At 45.0% G+C, this 15,342-nt stretch overlaps 1 protein-coding gene across 10 annotated transcripts in view; it reads right to left on the bottom strand.

Annotated features, from left to right (window-relative positions):
* The window catches only part of SAMD4A (sterile alpha motif domain containing 4A), a 229,228-nt gene that overhangs the window by 41,125 nt on the left and 172,761 nt on the right, over window positions 1-15,342 (bottom strand). For 5 of the 10 annotated variants that reach the window (XM_005561296.5, XM_015453805.3, XM_045396443.3 and 2 more), the window contains 2 exons: window positions 14,147-14,410; window positions 2,145-2,254 (listed from right to left, as the gene is read on the bottom strand). In XM_005561296.5, coding sequence (XP_005561353.3) covers window positions 2,145-2,254; window positions 14,147-14,410 — 374 coding nt within the window. The remainder of the gene's footprint in view (window positions 1-2,144; window positions 2,255-14,146; window positions 14,411-15,342) is intronic. The other 5 variants (XM_073997422.1, XM_015453806.3, XM_073997423.1 and 2 more) reach the window with 1 other exon arrangement.

The following is a 15,342-nucleotide window of genomic DNA, read 5'->3' as shown; positions in this document are numbered from 1 at the left end:
CAGTTTCCCTGAAGGTCCCAACCCCATACAGACATTCATGGCTTTCTCAAACCCTCCCTGTGTTTTTACCCATCTTGAAAAGATGAGCAGCCCAGTAGAGTCCACATGGAGTGTCATAAAACACGGGGAATTTCTGCTAGGTTGCAGCCTGTCTTTTGTTACTCTAAGGAAAACTAGAATAGAAAATTACTTAAATTCATAATTCAGTCATCTCTTCCGGTAAATGATTAGGATTCACAGTAAGAGTTGTGGATTTTATCTTCTTAACTGGGTAGCAGTGGTGAGCCTAAGGATTTAAACAGTTGTTGATAATAGATACTGCAAATTTCCTGATAGACAGCCCTTTCTCAAATAAGGTCTCTAACTCAAATGTCTAGCAACTATTCCATAGAATTCTTCTTAAAGAAGGAAAAGATAGGAATATCAACAACATCTTTACTAGAAAAATAAAGACTCAAATGACAAGTGAACCCAGTCTCTAAGATGAAACACTAGGGGTATATTTCTGTTTACCCTTAACTTTGGGTTCTAGTGAATTAAATTACTCTGAAAAGTTTGTGCTGGCCTCTGGCTTTGCCCTCAATTATTTCTTGTTTTTTTTCCTCAAGTTGAACAACTGATGACTTAGATTTTTTTCAACTCTGACCCAAACACAAAAATGCTCTTAGAAACAGTTCTCATCAATCCCTGGGATTTCAAGGAGCAATCAAGATTCAAAAAGAGGTGGGAGAAATGTTAGGAAGTTGAAATGAGTGCCTTTCATTCTCTGAGAATGTGCAGTGACTTTGGGCTTTGTGTTGCGTCTCCATATTGGGAGTCCGCCAGGCCTGCAGGGTTAAATGAGGGTACCAAATAAGCACTGGGGAACCGGTGATCTGCGGGGAGGTGTGCATCCAGACCAGCCATGCCCAAATGGTACAATCTCCTCTTCCTGCAAAGGAAATATTTTTAGCCTATTCAGACCATCAATTCTTTTAAATCATTGCTGAAAGGAAACTGAGGCCAATGTGAAACATGCAAATAGCATTTTAAACAAGGGAAACAAAGACATTGGTCAGATCCATTCACCCGAGCACAACCGAGCACAGCGTAGCAGGAAACATGCTTAGTTTCAGGGGTTCTATTGACTGGCCTGTGGCATCCACATTGGGGAAAGATGCCTTAGGGGAAATGAAATTTGAGACCTATGGAAATCTCATTCTCAATGATTGTCTCAGGTTAGAAGAAAAAAAGTTTGCATAATTTTCTCCAATCTCAACAAAGACTGACATGGACATGGCTTTTTTTTTTTTTTTTTTTTTTTTTTTTTTTTTTTTTTTTGAGACAGAGTCTTGCTCTGTCGCCCAGGCTGGAGTGCAGTGGCCGGATCTCGGCTCACTGCAAGCTCCGCCTCCCGGGTTCATGCCATTCTCCTGCCTCAGCCTCCCGAGTAGCTGGGACTACAGGCGCCCACCACCTCGCCCGGCTAGTTTTTTTGTATTTTTTAGTAGAGACGGGGTTTCACCGTGTTAGCCAGGATGGTCTTGATCTCCTGACCTCGTGATCCACCCGTCTCGGCCTCCCAAAGTGCTGGGATTACAGGCTTGAGCCACCGCGCCCAGCCTGGACATGGCTTTTTAAAAATGTTGGGGTGGGTCTGAGGCATGACCTGGTGCTTCTACTCAGCAGTCCAGTTAGAAGCTGGCTGATTTGTAACTGGACTAGACAACAGACAATGGATCTGTCACTTCCCAAACAAGCCAAGCCCTGCTCGGGCAGAGGGAGGGAGAGAGTGAGAAAAGCAAAGGCAGGGATGTAGATTCTTTGTGGCATGGTCAAATGTTACTTCTCCTAGGAAATTCCACCGATTCCTCCCTAGCACCTGGAACTTTCGAGTGTGCCGAGATTATGCCTTTTCACACCACTTGATCTCACCCTCACGACCCTGGGGTTATCTGCTTGTCTTCCATCTCCTATTGGACTCTGAAGGCAAGAATCCACTCAGTTTTGCTCACCATGGAATCCTGGCCAGCACCCCACAGTTCCCATGACAGGGCGGGTTACTGTGTGGGCATAGGTATGGGTCCAGACAAGGTTGTCCAGGCCTTGAACTTCAGGTCCCGCCTGGGGCACCCTCTCAGGGAACGGTCACTTCAAGCACATACCTGCGCCTCCAGCTGGCACTCGGTGAGGGCCATCATCTCCTCATAGGTCATCTGGGAGAAAAGCGCAGCATATTTGTGCAGGCGGAGGCTTTTTAGCCAGGCTGGAACATCTGTGGTGCAAGATGTGCAAGAGATGGGGGGAGAAATGAGAGGGAATGAGAAGAGATGACAAGAGATGTAGGAACAGAGAAAGGAAAAGAGGGTGATGGTCAGAGGAAAAAAAGGAAAAAAAAAATCTTTATGTTACTACGCATTTAATTTTAGCTATGATGCAGAAGTCTCAGGCCAGCCCTGACATTCCTACTGGTGGGCTCCTTTACTCTACTTAGACCAGGAGAACTAACTTGGGGTCCATGAGCTTCAGGGCATTCACAAGTTCCCTACAATTATATCCCAATTTGTGAGTAGATGGGAAGTTTTCTGGGCAGAGGGCCATCCATAGCTTCTATAAGATTCCCAAAGGGGTTCATGAGCAAAAAGATGGCAGGAAACAACTGCATTAGCTGGACCGCTTCTTCATTGAGTTGGAAAGAGCTGGCTTCGAATGTTAGAGCTACATGAGCAGACTACGACCTCAAGATAATTTTTGTACATTCAGTGTAGATTTTCACACACTGTTTCAGCCACTCCCACAGTGATAGGAAAATGGTGGAGTCACCCATTCCTAGCCTGATCTTTCCCCACGAAAAATGCCTCCCTATATATACCTGAATGGGAAAAGGGGCATCCTGATTCCCAAAAATGTTTCTGTTGTGGGGGTGTGTCCACTGACCATTTCTCCAAGCCATGATATGTATCCAGATGTATCTTTGACTTTTTACTTGATTGTCAACCAAAAATATATCAGGACTTGAAAGGCCCAAAGATTGGCTAGGCCATAGGATAATGGAAGTTCTAAAGTGCATCTGAAATAACCTCCAAGTCTGAGATTCCAAAGTTAAGAAAAGTAAATGGTAACTGTATTGAAATCCACAGGAGAACTATTACCTTGTTAAATAAAACCAAAACAAAGTATTTGCCTATATTCTTTTAGTCAGAGTTTTTGAGCTGATAGGATCTTTGGAAAGTTTCCAGAATCATCTTCCCTCATCCCTGGATCATTCTAAAGAAGAAGTCATGACTCCTAGATCAGAGAGCAAGTGTATGGTGAAATGGGAACCAGAACCCAGATCTCCTGATTCCTAGCTCTTTCCTACAATGTACCAATTCTTATAAAATAAGGACCAAACAGCCTATCAGTGGCTGAAAAACAGTGACAGTAAAGTACTCTGAAATGCTAAAGCATTGGGTAAATGTTATTCTTGTTTTTCATGAAGTATTATCCATCACCAACCATGTTGACTGCAGGATTCTATCAATTGCTAAATGCTTTATTCTGAGGCACTGACCACACATATTCCAAAACAAGCAAGAACCTTCCAATTTTTCAACGTTTAGAGTAGATAAATGTTGAGGTTGATGAAAGAGGCCTGGACTGTTCTGAAATCAGGTCCTGCTTCCTGAGTGAAACACCTCTAGGTTTAGGGAATGTGGGTGTGGGATAATCTCCTGAACTCAAAAGACTTAGGTGGGGATGATGGGCCTGGTGAGATTACTTGTTGATTTGCAGTAAGGAAAAGGTCAATGAAGGGGAATTTCTGGAGAATTGAAATTGGACCGTCAATGGCATCTTAAGAACAGACTCAGTTATCTCAGGCTAGAAATCACTCCATTCTGTGCTTGAAAGCCCTTCACTCTACTATGACAATCAAGAGTCCCTCTGTTACCATTAATAACCACAAACAGACAAGGCTTCCCCAACACATCATACTAACCCCTTACATCATCCTCAACTCAAATTGCAGTTGGATCAAGAGTCTGGGACATGGCAGCTCAGGAGTCTGGAACCTTCCATCCTGCAACATCCTGGAGCTATTTTACCAGACTTCATTTTCCACCATGCTTTTATTTCTGCTGAAATAACGCTAATGCTTCTGCAGAGTGAGCGGCACCTATTTTAATTACGGCTTTGGCTTTCAGGCCAACGGCATGTTACCACTGTGTCACCAGGTTTCACGTTTGCTATTTACATCCTGAAAGTCCCAAGTCACTGCTCAGAAAACTCAATGATCATGATTCAGAGAAGCCTGGGTAACCCAGTGCTGCTCTTGGGCACAATTCATCACAAAAGAGAAGGGAGCAGTCTCTTGGAGCAAATTTTCACTGGGTGCCCTACAGCTGAACCGTGCAAAATCCACTGATGATGAACAGAATCCTGAGCTATTGAATCGTGTTGTAAACATGGTGCTTTATAAGCCAAGGTGATAATGTGGTGTTTTAAGAGTCAGAAATTGTGGGGTGGGGTGCAAATCCCAGCTCAATCAGTACTAGCTCCTTTTCTATAAAACTATTTTGACAAGTTAGAATTGCCCTGGTTACAGGAGTGGAAAAGCCAGCCTCACTCATTTAGTCAAAATGGGGGTCCATTGGGAGTAGGTTTCCTAAAAAAGGCTCCTATCCAACTTCAAAACATGATGAGTTAGGCCTTCCTGAAGAGTTACTTCTAGATGCATTCCTGGGCAATGTAAGTGCCTTTTGGCCCTGTGTTTCTTGAGGCAGGTACACATGGATACTGTTTTTAGAGCAAGCATTGTCCTGTCTCAGTGCCATGTGCTCAAAGAGCACTCCCTCCTGTAAGGAGAACAGATAAACAAAGAAGAGGAAATCCCAGTTCTTAAGAACATAGCCTACTAACCTTTCACCCTCTGGATTGTGGTGAGGCACCTTTCCTTGCCAAGGATTAGAACAAAACTGTTAAAAGAGAAACAAACCAGAGAAGCAACAGCCTTGACCATTTCATTCCCCTGAAGTCAGGAATTCTAATGACTTGGATGCCGGGTTCTGTAAGCTGTTGGCCAGGGATAGACTCAAGTCCTTTCCTGTGGTCCAGATGCCACATTGTTGGATGCAATGCTAAGAACCACCTACTGTAACTTCCCATCTACCTTTTACATTCTGTGAAGCTGTGGGCTGTGGCTATGGTTGGAAAATACAGACAAACAGGGAGAAGCAGAGCTGTGTCCTGCAGAAGCTGACATGTGATTGAAGGCATGCATGCCTCTGGCTGGCACACAGCTGTTTAGCTTCCTTGGATGCTCCTGATGGACATGCCACTGGGGGTCTCAAACTAGAAAGTCATTCTCTTATGCAGTGTGAGAAAGATAAAGATGCTTTTGCTATATGCTGGGCTGACTTCTTTGCCAAGTGTGGGAATCCTGATATTTGCTCATTCAACATTTATTGAATGCCTATTATTCAATATTGAATACTGAACAATATTCAATATTCAACAATATTGAATGCTTGGGGTCCAAGCTCTGTGAAGACGTGACCCTTTCATTAAGGAACTTCTAATCTAGAGAGAATGGCTGACTTACACCAAAATTATAATAGCAATAGGACAAGCGCTGAGTATACACAGTGTTCTAGGGGAGCACAGAACGATGAGCCTTTTGGTTTGCCATAGGGAGTGAAGGGCAGCTTCAAAGTACAATAACTTGGAGTCTCCACTAGGATGGCCACAGTGAGGAAGCCATTTCAGGAAGCAGGAAGGAAACACAGAGTCAAGAGGGCAGAGCAGGGTAGAGCAGACACATGGGTGGATGGGGGGAATGGCTAGAGACAAGGTGGGTCAAATAGGCAGGGGGTCAAATGGCTGAGATATGCAATACTGAACAAAGAGAGTAGACTTCATCTTGTGGGTGGTGAGAAACTGCTGAAACCTGAGTAGCAGAACACAATCAGATGAGTGTGCTAGAAAGGCAATGGCTGTCAACGTAAAAGGCTGGCCTGGCAGATGGTGACGGTGGAGGCCAGGACATGAACTTAGGAAGATCCTGATGGTGGCTTGGGATGCATGACAGAGGAGAAAGAAAGAATGGAAATTGACAGTACTTGAAGCTCAGGGAAGAGCAGGGGGTGACAGAGACAAAGTAGCTGGAGATGACTCCTTTGATTCAGGTTTGGTGTGACAGAGAAAACAGGGCAGCAGCAGGTGTGGGGTGAGAAGAGAGAGAGGGTAAACTCGATTTGAGATCAGCTGGCTGTCAATGCCTTTGGGTCATACAAGGGGAGAAGTCAACCAGTCAAGGTCTTGGAAGAAAGGTATGAGCTGGAGAATAAGTTTCCTTGTCAGTAGCTCATGGTGGTTTTTTAGCCACACAAGTGGGTGAATCTCTCTGGCGAAGAACATGGGGTGAGACCCACGGTAGAGCTCTGGGAGTAACAGACTTTCAGGGGGAAGTGCAAGGAGAGAATGCCAACAGGTAGGAGGTTTCTGGGACAAAGCACCACCATGTATGTGCACATCAGTGGGTCTCATCCCACAGTCTTCATCCTTCAGAAAGCTCCTTCTAGACCTTGCTGCAGTCCACACTGATTTATCTTCTCATGGTCATTCTTGATAATAGTGCTGCACCCATCTTGTATATGCTCTATATTTGCCTGCTGGTCTTTACCAGTGGGATCCAGTTTTAAATCATGCTGATTTCTATTTCCTTTTTAGAATTCAGATAAATCAGCCACAGGGAGGCTGTGTGGTGTGTACAACAGTTTACACAGAAGCGGGGCTCCAGTTAGAACTGGGACTGCTTGTCTCTAATGCATGCTGCAGAAATGGCTGCAAATTTGACTCAGATCAACAGACCATGCAGCACCTGACCCACAAACAGGGAAACCCCAGAAGAGAGAAAGATGGAATCAGTATTGCTGAAGAGCCCAATATCAAATGCAGCATGAAGGGCAGGGAGAAAGGCATCTCTGGCAGACAGAAACATGAACAGCCTTGTTCCCACGCAAGGGCTCACGTAGGGGTGGTCCTGCTAACTGCAGATGGAAGGTCAACTCCCATTTACCACAGCAAGCCAGGCTATTCTCAATAGCTCTTTCCCTCCAAGATACGACTGCACCCTTGGTCTCTGAGGGGGAGAAGAGGAAAGCCAACTGAGGGGTAAGAAGGTACCCACTCTTCACGTTCCTTTAAAAAATGAAGAGAAGTTTAGCAGCACCATCAAGGTTACAGAAGCTTGTCTTTATTTCTGGCCAGAGCAGAACAAGCAGCTCAGCTCTGTTCCAGCCTCTGTGCAAAAGAGAGCAGGATTGGTCTCAGGCCTCGTTGGAGCTGGATCCTCCTCAGTGTGCTCCTTGATGCCGGGAAGTGTCCATGGAGGCCGCCGGGAAGTGTCCATGGAGGCCTCCGGGGAGTCTCCAGGCTTGCGGGAAGCATATATGGGTCCTGGAAGGCGAGAGGTGGCCTATTTTGGAGTAAAATACCCACTTTGACATGTTAGATACAAAGAGGGCCTAATTTTCTCCCTGCAGTTTCCATTAGAGATGACAGGTGAAAGTGCTGTTTTAAAGCAGCCTGCTTTGTGTCATTTTTTTTTTTTTTTTTTTGAGACGGAGTCTCGCTCTGTCACCCGGGCTGGAGTGCAGTGGCCGGATCTCAGCTCACTGCAAGCTCCGCCTCCCGGGTTCACGCCATTCTCCTGCCTCAGCCTCCCGAGTAGCTGGGACTACAGGCGCCCGCCACCTCGCCCGGCTAGCTTTTTGTATTTTTTAGTAGAGACGGGGTTTCACCATGTTAGCCAGGATGGTCTCGATCTCCTGACCTTGTGATCCGCCCGTCTCAGCCTCCCAAAGTGCTGGGATTACAGGCTTGAGCCACCGCGCCCGGCTGCTTTGTGTCATTAAACAGTGGCTGTGTCCATATCAAAGGCTGCCCTCCATGTGCCTGCACAGTCCTTAACACTTCAGAGGAAAATATATGCTTGGTAAGGAGTGAAGGTTAAAAGTCTCACGACTTTTCGAATTTGGGGGGATCCTGAGGATTTGCTTCTCAAAGACCTCAGGGCTGTCAGCCTATCTGAGAAGAGTTAGCACAGTTCCTGGCCCAGGAGCACTCATGCCTGTGGGCCATGTCTTGGCATTTGGAAATTAAAAACAAAAATAAAGCACATTTATTCAATACTGGCCTTCCTTTAAGTGAATTCAAGCAGGCAGCTAGAAAGTCAACATCAAGAAAATAATGACCAGTGTCAATGGCAGCCATGCTGAAACAAACATGTCCCAGCCACTCATGGGGCTGTGCCACTCCCACTCCATCACTCAGACCTCTATGACCCTCGGAACTGCTGTATTTTCAACCCTTCTTACAAAGGTTTCTGACAGGTTCCTTTTTCTTAAAGAGGATCTCACCTCTCCATAACTTTTCCATTCTCATTCTGGAGAAGCAGAGGTTCAAAGGTCTGCATTTCAAAAACAACTGAAAACCCCAAACCGGCTATTTCAGAGTAGACAACATATTTCCTTTACTACGGAGAGAAAAAGTTTATCTAAGTTTCATCTAACGAAAGTCTCCTTAGAAAAGTCAAACAACATCTTTTCACAGTCAATGGCCCCTCCACTCCTAATTGCTGTATTTCCAGCAAGGTTCCTGGAGCCAGTTGTTTCTTTTTCTAGTTTTATCATGTCTATATACAAACGATGCATCAGTTTCAATGACTTCTATATTCGTGTGCCAACATAATGCCACACATCATAAGCATACCCGGTTGGTGTTGCTTCGTAATGGTGAGGCTGAAGCTCACAGCATGAGAAACAGAGTGCCAGTCTCCACCCCTCTTCACACAGGCAAGTACAGCAAGAAAGTCACAGAGCTCCTTGCTTCCTAGGAGCCCACATTTATGGTTTTTTCTGCCCAGCTACCTGGAATGAAGTCCCTCAGATGAACTTGGTTTCAGGTAAGTGTAATATTATGCTGAAACTGCAGGTGAGGAGAGGAAGTTGGAGCTGTTAGCGAGGCTAAGCCAACCAAGAGCATGGTGCACTGTGGGGCCCATTAAGGGGGTTGCACACCTCCACTGGAATGTTCTACAGTTCCCACACTCACCAGGCCCCATGCTGCCCCCCCATCCCCCATTTCTGTTTCTCCTCCTCTATGCCCTTTGCCTTAGACAACACCGTGGCTTATCCAGATGTTCCAGGCAGACACCTGGGCATCGTTCTAAATTTCTCCTGCTCCATGCCTGTCTATTCAATTGGTTACCAAGCCCTCTCAGCTCTATCTCATGAAGAACCCTGAATACTCCTTTGTCTCTATTCTCACTGCTGCTTGCCTCGGTCCCACTTCCTTTCCCCTCTCAATTACTGAAACGTCCTCCACTTCTCTGCTGGCCTTCAACTCTGGAAGCCCCTGTCCCTTCCACACTTGGATGTATATTCCACTCTGCTTTGAAGGTCATATTTCTAATATGTAGACCTAAGCAGGTCATTCTGCTGCAGAAGTTCCTTCAATAGCTTTGGGATAAAAGAGAATGTCCTTTGCAATGCCCAGGGTCTGGTTTTTCCCTCTCCAGACCCCTTTTTCCCATGTGCCCTTAACACTCAAGCCATGGGATCCATTTGGTCAAGCGCCCTTGTCACTGTGATTTCGTGAATGCTGTTCCCTCTGCATAGAATGCCCTTCCTTCACTTACTATTTGGCTGACCTGTAGTCATGCTCCGAGACTCAGCTCTAGGCCTCTCCTCCTCTAGGAACCCTCCTCTAGGAACCCTCCACCACTTTGAATGAGGGTCATTCATGGTGCCTGCCCTGACCCAGGGCAAGTCTTTAAGACAGCGTATTTTCACAGCAGGACACTTGCATTAAGTGTCTGTGTTTTTTTTTTTTTTTTTTTCTTATCTGATAGTGATTCGCTTCAGGCAGGAACAGTATCTCTCACCCCTGTTTCTCCAGAAACTAGTTAGTCCAAAGTTTCTCTCAGCAGGTGCTCAAAAAAGTCAATTGACTTGAATGAGGACAAAAGTAACCTGTGAATCAGTAATTTCCCCCTCTCTTTGCTCCCATATAATGCAACCACATCATTCATCACAGCTGTGGCATTTTGTTAAGTCATAGGGTGTTGGGTTTATGCACCATCTTTGAGAACATGGTGCTAATGTAAGTGGGAAATGTGAGTCTTCTGCCAACTGACTTCTATACTTTCTCTCCAGGAAAGTAAGAGAATGTCTTTTCTCTCTCTGAAAGCCTTGTATGAGACAAGAGGCAACAGAGCACATTCCACTCATGAGTTGCCCAGGGAAAGAATGGTATTGCAGTTGAGTACCAACTCACAATCAATAATCTTTCCCCTGAGATGAGTCATAGTGAAGTTTTTGAAATGAACAAAGACACCTGGATGTAGAAACCAAACCAGCCTCCTTAGTCCAAACATGTATAACCAGTAGCCTCCACAGGGAAGGGTAAAAAGGGAAGAAAGTTCATATTTCAATTGTTTCCCACTTCTCTTGGGTTAGTTTCAAGTTAAATGGCGGATCTCATTTTTTCTTTAGCTAGAGATATTAGCGTGAGATCTTTACCTCAAGAGACATTTAATCTGTACTTCGAAGTCTACTTAAACCATAAGGATGGACATTTACTAAAGAAGGAAAACCAAAGCACTGTGGGCAGATGTGTTAATCCTTTCAGAGCAGGAGCTGGTCTGCTTGGAAGAGAACTTAGTGACAGTCCCTGGTAGGGAGTGCTAACACCAAGACGAGAAGGGGGCTTGATCCATGCATGTGAAAAATGCAAAGAGCAAGAATGCTGGACCATGAGATTTATTCCATACGCTTGACCCAAGAGGTACACTCCTAAGGGAGGATATGTAGCCAGACCTGGCCAGTCTAGCTGGATGAAAGGAAGGAATGGATGAATACCACAGTGTTTCAGAGAGATATTCACAGCTGTTGGCTGTAAAAAGGAATTCACACTAAATCAAGTTCAACTATAATAACTTTTTATTCTTTTCCCAAGGTGCAACGTGAGGGCAAGACACATTCTATATGGATTTGAGAACTCTTCCAATTCTACTAAGCTTTCTTGTTGTTCTTCTAAACTGGATGTTTAACTATTAGAAAAATAGCATTAGATGATGGCACCCCAAAGTGGACCAGCAAGTACTTTAAAACAGCTGCGACTCCTGCCAAAGGGCCTGGGTCATAGAAAAGAAAGATTGTAGAGCCAAGAGGAAGAGTCAGCTCTTTTTCAAAGCACCTCACTTGGTTTTATATCTCATTTCTTTATTTTTATTTTTTATTTTTTTATTTGAGATGGAGTCTCACTCACTCTTGCCCAGGCTGGGGTGCAGTGGTGCAATCTTGGCTCACTGCAACCTCTATCTCCCGGGTTCAAGTGATTCTCCAGCTTCAGCCTCCAGAGTAGCTGAGATTACAGGTATGCGCCACCACACCTAATTTTTGTATTTTTAGTAGAGATGGGGTTTTGCCATGTTGGCCAGGCTGGTCTTGAACTCCTGACCTCAAGCGATCCACCTGCCTCAGCCTTCCAAAGTGTTGGGATTACAGGCGTGAGCCACCACACCCGGCCATATCTCATGTCTTTAAAAGTGTGAGTTATTTTGAAAATTTAAACCAGCACCTGCTCTTAGACATGGAGATCAAATGACAAAGCCTTGGGTTATAAGCCAGGCTGCTTCTTGGGTGCACTCCTAGGAAGCCATTTCGAATAATATCTGGTGGCAGAAGAGTCCTCAGGGTCCTTGCAGCAGTGGCATCTTGCAGCAGGGCTGGGGAGGGACATTTGTATTGAACAAATACTGGCCCGTGACACTTCGGAATGCTAGTGTTTTTGGGTGTGGACATTTTTTCTGTCTGACCTGTCAGCTAAACTGCAAATATACTTTTCCCACAAATAGAATCCTTCATCATCTATAATGTTTCTTCCTTCAAACTTTTTTTTTTTTCCCATTTAACTTGCTATTGACTTTATACTTGGAATCCCAATCCAGTTCTTGGAAGAAGGGAAGTTCAGTAGGTCAGAGAAGGTGGAAATACATCAGGCCATCAAATAGCCTGTTTTCTGCCTGCACCCCTTGGGCCTATAAAGAAAATCCTGGATATGAGATCTTGTCTGTGTCATTTTTCTGACTGAATTGGCTCTGAAGAGACAGTTCTCACCAATTCTAACGAAAGGACTTGAATAGGCTTAGATATGGCATATTCCTTAACCTTTGCAATATTTTGGCTTTTGTCCTAAAATGGGGATAGGGCATTTATTCAACTTTTCTCTCATTCCTCTTTAAAAACCTGTTATCTTTATTTCTCACCTCAAAATGGCAGCACTCAATGAGCATACCTTGACCTACTTTGGGAGAATGTCAAAAGTGTGCATAAGGGCCTCAAAAAAAAAAAAAAAAAAAAAAAAAAAGGAAAGAAAACAAAGTAGAAGGGAGAAGAATATATATCCAAAAACAAGACAGTGGAATCAGCATTCTTCTTTGGGTGAGATCTTTCTCCTGGTGAATGGCCCTTCTCTGGGATCCTCCTTGCTTTTCAAACACAAAGGCCAATGCTTCATCCCCACAGTTACCAACTAGAACCGCAACGTGGGCTTTCTTGGAAACCGTCCAGACACTGAACTTCACCTGGAAAGAAGCTAGTTAAAAGCAACGGCTGTCTCAGCCTCCCTTGGTCTTTCAGCTATTTTGATGCTGATTGACAGATGCCAAGCCAGGCTTACCTAGAGCAGGGTTGAGCCTCACTTGCTATGCACCACCTGTGGCTCAGCTGCTTTAACACATAACCATGTAGCATAAACTCAGAAATGAGTTTTGCTAGTGCTCCAAAATTGTGATACAGTCCCCTGAAAACTCTGAAGTAGAAAGAAGACACACATCCCCTTCGTACCCAAGTGACACATGGCTTTAGCTGCCTGTTATACACCTTTAAAGACCCATTCGTATCACCATTAAGACACATCCCCTTACTCTGGGCAGTCAGCACTGGAACCATCAATGAAACGGGCGTGGGATGGAGAGGGCGCAGGCCTAAGCAGGAGGAAGATTCAAGGAATGTGCCAGGGCAGCAGCTTCTTGTCAGCCTGATTCTCAGAGTTGACAAGCTCCATTTTTCAGCCTGGTGCTCCCTTATAACCGGTAGTTGGGCAGTCATGGGCATACTTTCTGTGCCAGGCTTCCATGAAGACAGGGGAATCAGTACAGGGCTTCCTATGTCAACACTGATCATTTACAAGGGGAAGATCGGAAACAGCAAAACCTCAGGACTACTCTACTAATGCCAGCAAACAGGCTGTTCTCAGAGCCTCCCCTCAGCATGCTAGTCCCCAAAGCATGAGTGGTTACTGTTTCACCATCTAAAATTGTCATTAGTGTGTCTCTGATGCGCATCTTTGCCTAAGGGCTTCCCAGCCCTTGTACAAGTGGAGTTTAAAAATATAGCATGCACGTACCTTCTTTGTACCTATCATAAGTAATTTGGGAATCTATCTCCTGATGAATATCTTTAGAAGAGGATAGACTCACAAGGCAATGGAGGAATTTATTTATGCTGCACAAAAGGTCTTTATCACCTGTATGCAAATCTGTTATCAGGATTAAAACACTGTTAGAGATTCTCAGTGGTATTTTCATGTCCTTTAAATAGATGCAGAGGAAAGGGTTTAAAGGTTTCTTTGGATATCAAAGAGAAGAGGAGAGAGAAAGGAAGCACTACTGCAATTCTGCACCAAGATATATTTAAAAAGGAAAAGAAAAATCCCGTGGTTTGTTTTTCTGAATTATTGACAGGTCCCTAGCCACAGCAACGAGGTGGAAGGTTGGAGCAGCTCAGTAGCTTTACAAACAGAAGATCCTATCACTGTTAGCTGTGACTCATTTAATGGTCTGCAAGTCACTGCAATGCAAAACAAAACAAAACAAAAAAAGAGTGTTGACTTCTCTTACTCTGGTTCCTATTTGCCAGATTTTGGCAAGAAGCACTGGAAGGGGAATCTGAGCTCTTTCTGCCATGGTCAACCTGGAGTTCTTGAAGGGACAGATCAAATGCGTAAGCCTGGGGAAGGGGTGGGGTCCTTCTCTCTTGCTGACTACCTCTCTTTTTTTACCCTCTGGTCTCCAATAAAGGGAGGGGCTCTGTCCCCAGTGGTTTCTCGTTCAGTCACTCACCTTTCATACCACTACCTTCTTCTTGGAATGTGTTACGAGCAGTGGTCTGATCTTCTAAGTGTTCACTCCCACCACTTCCTGAAGAGGCTACACTGCTTTGTGGAGACAGGGGGGCATGATCGGATGGGAGGCACTGGGGTCCTCTAGCTCGTAAGTCCTCATGAGACATCCATCCATGTCCTAGAGGCTGGTTTGGCACATTCATGGGTGGGGTAAGGGACACAGATCGTTTCAAAGGGCTGTGGTGTGCCTGGCCTGAGAGAACTGGAAAAAAAAAATAAAATGAAATAGGTTATTCCCCCCCCTTTATCCTGGGACGCCGAAGAACCCACAATACCTCTTAACCCTGAGAGATACCACTAACTGTCTTACAACTCCATCCATGGTCACAGCAGGTTGAATACAGGCCTGGCATGGTCGTTTTCTTCAGGCGGTTTAAAAGGATGCTGTCTGTCCCTCTCAGTGGGTTAGGCTTCTCCGAGGAGGCCAAACCTATAGTGTCCACACATTGATCCTTAGCCTTTGTGGGTCTGGATCTGGTTTGGGTTCTAACTCTAGAAATCAGGATTCATAGGAGTGGGCCCATAAATCAGGCAAGGCTTGATAGCCATCTGCCAAAAGCAAAAAGAACATGTGCTGGACAAGTATGTTGCTGTTGTTTTTTAAACAGAAATTCTGACATTACCCATGTTGTTCAGGAGGACATCTTGAAGGGCAGCCAGGCTGGCCATTGTTTGGTATCTTTGCAGGGCTGAACCAGAAGAAGGTAGACTAGTCTTTCCAACCAGGATTCAGGGAACTGTGGCCTCTGAAGGGTGGTATGGCTCAGCAGGGGCCCCCCGTACTAACATGACCTCAGGGTATGGGGCACTGCAGCTAGCTGTGGGTGAAAGGGCTGCTTCTTCTAGGGCTGATTCTTTCCCTTGGCCTCACAGGTTAATGCCAAACTTTGTATTGCAAACACTTCCAGGTAACAAGGCTTTCATTCAGAAGCCAGTGGGGTCCTCTCAGGAAGCTGGGAATGGTTTTTACCAGCATGTTCAGCCCTTCTGCACAGTGGACAACATCCGCGCAGCCCCCATCTTTAATTTCTTTTCCAGAAAACTAGGAAAAAGCAACATAACTCATATAACTAGCCAAATTAAATTGAAGTCATTCAAGGGAGGGATTTAACAAAAACCAACGCTGAGGGAGTC

Source organism: Macaca fascicularis, chromosome 7 (genome assembly GCF_037993035.2).
Source record: "Macaca fascicularis isolate 582-1 chromosome 7, T2T-MFA8v1.1".
Taxonomy (NCBI): Eukaryota; Metazoa; Chordata; class Mammalia; order Primates; family Cercopithecidae; genus Macaca; species Macaca fascicularis.
This window is presented reverse-complemented; position numbering and strand designations above follow the sequence as displayed.